Source organism: Diachasma alloeum, unplaced genomic scaffold (assembly GCF_001412515.2).
Source record: "Diachasma alloeum isolate Michigan unplaced genomic scaffold, Dall2.0 Dall_scaffold_01339, whole genome shotgun sequence".
In the NCBI taxonomy this organism is placed as follows: domain Eukaryota; kingdom Metazoa; phylum Arthropoda; class Insecta; order Hymenoptera; family Braconidae; genus Diachasma; species Diachasma alloeum.
The window spans coordinates 34,480-41,620 of NW_021681443.1; the positions used below are offsets into that span (position 1 = coordinate 34,480).

General features: G+C 37.0%; 1 protein-coding gene across 1 annotated transcript; it reads right to left on the reverse strand.

The window, feature by feature from the left end:
- Window positions 1–2,180: 2,180 nt before the first annotated feature.
- On the reverse strand, window positions 2,181–4,491 carry LOC107046367 (zinc finger MYM-type protein 1-like). The gene is given in 2 exon segments (XM_015268966.1): window positions 2,181–4,114; window positions 4,314–4,491. Coding segments are annotated over 2 exon segments (2,112 nt in total).
- Between the last annotated feature and the right edge of the window lie 2,650 nt (window positions 4,492–7,141).

Below are 7,141 nucleotides of genomic sequence, written 5' to 3' on the forward strand. Positions count from 1 at the left end.
CGTCCGATGAAAAATAATAATAATTAGTTTTATTTTTAAATGAATTAAATATCATCTGGCAATCATCAGATGTTTCTCCTATCTTCAACAAATAATTTTTCTCTCGGACTTGTATATTTCTCCCACAGTCCAAAAATACAGCTGCACAAAACTAATTATCTTCAGTACACAATTTTCAGTTCACATCCTGGGAAAAATAAATAGAATAATTTCAGTTTCAAAAATATACGCCGACTAATTCTTTTCGGGTATTTATCCTTAGCGATATTTTCTCATAGTTTTACGATATACAGCCGTCTACATGTCGCCGGTCAAAGTTTAGAGGGTTTAGTTCAAACTTCCAAATCCTTAGCTATTATCGACATGAGGTTTTTCTCATGATAAGAAAGATAAACAGGAAGTTTCAGCGGCCAAAGAACACGTGTTCGTTCGGTCGTTAGGAATGCATTTTTATAAACATTTTCTTTTCAATTTTAAATTAATTCTTTTCGTCTCTTTAAATAATTGTAGCGAAATATGTTAAGTTAAAATTCACTTGACATTTGAGTTAATTGAGAATAATTATTTTTAGTAAATTTTGAATAAAGTCTTTCTCATTAAAAAGAGAATTATTTTTAATTACCAGTTTTGATAAAATCAAATGTTTTAATTTCTCAATTCTCTCAAATATCGTTCATTCAAACTATTTCTTTTTCGAAACATCTTATTCACGTTTAATGTGAATATTTGATTTTCCAAAATTCTCAATTGAGAGAATTTTGTATTGTCAAATAATAATTATTCAATAAGATTAATTGAACTTTTTCAAACGTTTGAAAACTTTAAGTAAATAATGTTATAGATTTAAATTAGAATAATTTTAATTAATTCAATTAATGACGAGATCGTGGAGGGACAATATGGGACTCCTGAAACGATTCTCATTGGTTAGTTGGGGTTGGAAAAGTCCGCCCACACCTCAACGTAATTTTCCAGTGCTAATGTGGAAGAGGGTGGAGTACCTCTGAAACATTGGGACTCATGTGTGTGGAGAGGGAAAACTCCGGGCCAAGGCCAAACGTAATTGGTCCCTTGAGTCTTCCCTCCAAATGAGTGCAAGGGCACACCCTTAGTGTAGTTGATAAAACTATCTGCACTTCGGGGTGTCTAGTTAGTTCCTTTACAATTCCCAAAGTGGAATTTTAATATCGACCCATTGGGCGATTTCTTTGAAGAATCTTTGATTCTTTTGTCCAGAATCTTGTATGATTCTTTTATAAGTCTTTTGGACTTTTATTCATTTAAAATTAAAATTTTGTTTTAAAGTGTTTTTTTCGAATTATACTTTTAGTTTTGCTTAAATTTGTTTAATTGTAAAATCAGTTTGTGTGAAGAAGCAAGTTGTTAGAGTGGATTTAGTGTGTGCGGCATTTTAACCAATTTGGATTAGCAGTGTTTGCAGTTACTGTAAGTTCTTAAGAAAAAATGTAATTTCCATCAAATTTTGAATTCATTTCTAAAATACAGATTCGTAAGAATCATTTTAGTAAAAACTAAATTCTTTTCATTTTTAAAACTTTTTCTCTTCCTTGAAAATATTCCTTTGTTTATTTTTTTTGGCGGTGAGTGAATAGTTTTTTTTTCTCTTCCTTTTTAATTAATAATTTTTCAAGTTTACCGGGAATTTCTAGTAGTCAATAATTTTCTTTTCTCTTTGATTCGATTCATCATCAGGGATTCAGTTTATGTCAGGGTTAAATTCAATTTTTATAATTTCTTTACCTAACTTTGACATAACAGCCGTAATAATTTTTTTATCATCAGATAAATATGATGACAATTTATCTATACTGCTCGCCATGAATCGAAGTGAGTCAATAAATCTCAGGTGGACTTTTGTCGTTTCCACTGATTTTGTAAACGAAATATATTTTCCCTTATTGGTAGGGAGTAATTTCACTGAACCTTCAAATTGTTTGGCTAAAGCCTTTATGAAAAAATGGAAATCATAACCAGATAAGTTGTGGAAAGCCAGGGCCGGCGGTTGGCCAAATGCCCGTGTGTGGTGCTGCTTGCGTAGAGGGGGGAGGAGGGGGAAGAATGTCGAATGGAATGTTGGACATTTCCAGATTTTCATAATTATTTCAATTATTATTTATTTTTTATAGTAGCGAATGTTGTCGCCCTTTTCGGGTGCCGGTTCATGAACTCATAATGTCCTGCAAATCTAAATCTTCAACTAATTGGTGGCGAACGTAAAGGGTAGCAATATTGTTAAGTCGGTCTTGGAGCATCGTAGATCGGAGATAGTTTTTTAAACGCCGCAGAGTGGAGAAACTTCGCTCATTTGTGCATGTTGAGTTTGGTATCGTCAATAACAATTGAATGAATTTGAAGTACTCGGGTACCAATCCAACACACCATAAATTGTCCTTGAAGAACGTTACAACATCCTTTACATTATGCAGAACTATCTTCTTCTTTGCAGTTATATTCAAGAAATCATCACGATCTCGACGGAGTACTTCTTCATCGAAATCTTCTCGATATAAAGCGCCGATTTCTTTTGCAGATCCTCCAATACCTACTGCGAAAGCCTCCACGCTGTTCAACAATTGAGTTGTATCACTATTGAAGCGATCCTTCAGAGACACTACCACAGAATCTAAAATTTCGTAGTAGATTTTCCGATAGTACTCTTTCGGCGTTTGGAACACGTAGGGTGCACTGGCACCGCTATTTTCTAAACGCTTTGGAATTTTGCGCTTGCGCTGCAGTTGTGTCTCGTCAAGCTCCAGGCTCTTTGCCCCATCAGTAGCTTTACTCCAAATCGTTTCGAACTTGGAGTCCCTCATGTATTCTAATTGAGTAAGCACGGCGTTAATTTTCTCATGGGAGTCAAGTACGCACAAATTTGAGCTCTGGAGCTCTTAGTTCAGAATCTCAATTCTGTCAAATATTTAAATAATCGAAGTTAGCAAGAAATAAAATTCAAAGGATTCCAAGTGCTGCAGAAATCCCCTAGCCTTTGCCGAAATACTGCTATCCACTTCACGATCGTTGCTCCGGTCATCAAAAAATTGCAATGCTGCATTGTAATTAGTCTTTGGGTAAATTGATTTCAAAGATCGCACTCTCATGCACCACCGAGTTGGGTAGAAGGCTATCAAAGCAGGGCTGTCACCCTGATCTTCGACTGACAATGAAGATTGTAGATCTCGGAACTGGGCTAAACGCTTCGGCGAATCTCTCACGAAATTGATGAGATCCTTGATTATCCCAATGAAATTTCGTGCAGCATCGACACCCTCCATAGCATGTACAACGAGATTAAGTTTGTGTGCATTGCAGTGGACGTATAATGCACGTTCCTCGACTCCTCTGATCCTAGATTGAAGACCCGAGATCCTCCCAGAGACATTCGAAGCGCCATCATAAAACTGACCACGTAACTTGTCTATCTCCAATTTGTATTCTTCAAGAACATTTTTCACGATGTGAAACAAAGTCTCTAATTTTGTATCAGACGTTTCGTGAAAACCAAGGAAGATTTCACTAATGCACAAATCACCTGAAACAATTCTGAAAGACATTGAAATTTGTTCTAATCGCGAGATATCGGCGGTTTCATCCAAGGTCAAAGAGAAGAAAGGTGCGGTCCGAATTGCTTGAAGATTCTTCTCACGAACTCTCGATGCCATAAGAGCGAGCATTTCATTCTGTACACTGTGATGAAGCCACTTATATCCCGTTCGATCCAACCACGCCTTCAATTCTGGAACATCTTCTGATCTCGCTTTTAAAAATTGTGATAGATTTGAACGTTCGTCGTTGTTACTGCCCCTGAGCGGTAGGCCTTGAGTAGCTAGGTTCTTAATCGTACTGAATATCTTCTGCAACGCCGTTCTATTGTCTAACATCTCTTTTTCCTTGACGGTCGAGATACGTTGTACTACGTTCTTACTTGTTGGACTGACCAGTAGCTGATGACAGGTTTTATGGAAGTGACTCACTTCATGAGCAGGAAATGCCCTATAAGCATTGGTCCAGCAAGTGTATCCTCCAGTGACAAAAGCCTCCCGTGAATTTTGAGAATTCTTACCAATGGGGATTGGTAACTTCTTCTTCACTGCGTCTGTAAATGTCATACAGATTGCTTTATTCGGTGAATTCAACTCGAGCCATGGGTGTCCCGAAACCAACCATGGGTTTTCAACGAGAGAAAGTGTCAAGATTTGGAGGTTTGGGCCTGTTAGAATCTACAAAACAGAGTACATGTACATTTAATGGATCATGAATTAGCTTATATAGCAAATCTAATGATAAATATGTACCTGTGATGTTCTGATTAGTATCAGTCAGAATATTGGACGAGTTAAGTACATCAGATTCAATAACACTGGCAGAGGTTATGTCAGGTTGCAAAGGGACTTTGGAAACACGTGACTCTTCCCCTGACTCTTCAAGTTCTATCCTCGGTCTCTTACTTATCCTCGTAATAAATCTATCCATCCTCTACCACTACTACTATTAAAGATCTTTATGCTGCCCAATGCCACTTACACCCAAACAGGTATATGGGCTGTTATACCATACAGCTGTCGGCAGGGGGCTCAGCTGTGGAGTGTTCTGAATAATGGGACGAAGGGGCGTCACTACCGAAATCGAGGGGAGGGCGTCGAGAGCACCCGGAGACATTCTTACAAGTGGATAAAAGAGTCGAAAACTTCAAAATTGTGGATAAATAAATGAATGGGGAAAAAAGAATCTCAGGCTAGAGTGTAGGATCCACCATACACATACAATTCCCGTGTGTGGTATACCACATACCGGGAATTTCCGTGTGTGGTGGAAACCATAGCTATTCCGGCTCATGGGATAACTTAGGGGGTCCAACTCCATTGTTTCGAGTGAAACATGATTTTAATTCTCCCTTCCGTCGTTCGCGGCGCTAGTTGCGGTCCGATTCTGCCCATTGCGCCTGGCATTGGTTAAAATTGAATTAAAAAATTGCAACTTCACTGACATAAATCCAGAAAAATTATCAGGATATTGTGTTTGTCATTTTTGAAGCGAGTAAATGTCCTTAAAAAATGGGTGTATCCCATCGAGATACACCCATCGAGGATGGAGGATGAAGCACGATGCTAGCACGTACTAGATCGAGTATGTAGCAAACACAAATTTCCTGGTTTACTTTCGATGGCTGAAAACTGGAGGAAAGCTGTCAATAACCCAGAGCTAGAGAACGTTCAAGGAGAAGATTTAAACAAGTACCGTATCTGCGCAAAACATTTTTCTGTTGAGGATTTCCACGTCATACAAAGAAATCCACAATTGCTCGAGAGTGCTATCCCGAAACTAGCGTTGAATAACGCTAGTTTCGGGATAAATAGTGAGAGAGAATCCTCTGCGTCATCTAGAGACGATGTGATGAGACATGAATCTTCAACATTCACATCCTCCACATCAGAAGTGATACCTCACTTGGATCAGGTGAGGAATGTCCCCTCAACATCCACATTCCCAACAGATCCTGAACCTCAGCATTCCCTGTGCGATATTGGGAATGTTATGGGTGATGGAATGCGAATAATACGTGGGGAAAAGCCAGAGACGAGTGGGGAAATTGCCGCTGCTGAGGCTATACTCGCTAAAGCAGTTGCAAGCAAACAGAAACGCATGGACGCAAGAAAGGGAACAAGTGGAATGATTCAGAAAAATCACAATCAGCTTCTTCAACTGCAAAAAAAAAACAATTCTCATGAGGCAAAAGTTAAACCGGTATGAGAAGAAAATTTCTGTTCTAGAAATGAAGTTAAAAACCTTAAAAAAGTTCGAAAAATTCGACAAACTCAATCTCACCGCACAAACACTTTTCGACATGCAGTTGGAGAATGTTGGAAAAAATCCCAAGATACATTTATACAGTATTACTTCAATAGATAAATTAATTTCAAATTCAATTCAATGCGATGGGAAATCCTATTGGATCCCCATTGAACTTCTATAAATAATTGTATTAGTTTTGGCCGAAAAATTTCAAAATAAATTGATTATATTCGAGATCGTTATTTTCTCAATTTTCCAACAAAATTCTAGGAATGAGAGAATAAGTTTTTGGGCTTGGAGACGTAATTACCATGAATTTTTAATAGGAAATTCAAAGATAAGGTTTAAGCATTGCTCAATTGATTGTCTTCAATGGGGATTCACAAGCAAACTCGTAATAACAAAAGCTCAAGTGTTGATAATTTTTTTTTTCTGGTGAATAATTCTAATTTTTATTCAATTGAAAAGAAAACCAGAAGGAAAAAATCATGAAATGAGAAAAAATAAAATTGAGGGGGATTATTGGATTTCGAGACAATAAATCCACGAATTCTTTATATCAAAAGGGAGAAATTAAACGCAGGTAGTTTTTCTACTGAATGAATTCAATTTCGGTTCAATTGAGGAAAAAAAAACTTGAGATGAATTTCTGGGTTTCGAGAGCATAAATCTATAAATACCTCATATTAAATATATTTATGTCGTTAGGCCCGATAAAACCGCGATTCTAACCTCGCTTCGCTGGGTTAGATCGCGGTTTCCGGGCCCAACGACATAAAATATCGTATGCCACATGGCGATATAATATACTACTATTTCATCCACGTTCACTTGAGGAAACGTTGTTTCGAATCTCCATGAGATTTTGAGTTTTTTTTACACTGGTGAGGTTTTTCAGGGGAATGCAGGATGGAATTAATGATCCATTGTATTAATTTTCATGGATTAATTAAATTCAAGGTCACGAAATTCATTCATTTCTATAAAATTTAGAATTTTTAATACCAATGTCCTTTGAAATTCCAGTGAAAATACGTTTTTCATAGAAAAAAAAAAATCATATTCACAGATTAAATTTCAGTGGAACTATAAGTTCTTTGCACATGTAATTTGCTCCCCGTATGGAAAATATGAGGCAAAAGTGGGCCTTGAAACTTTTCAGATAATTTTTCACCTCATGACCAATTAATTTTGACATCGCGTAAAGATGAGAGAATGAGTACATAAACTATAGAATGAGTAAACACGAAAATGTATTAATTCGGGAACAAGATACAAGAAAAAGAAATAAGTATTGTCGGTAATAATGTACAAATGGTGTCCCCAATAT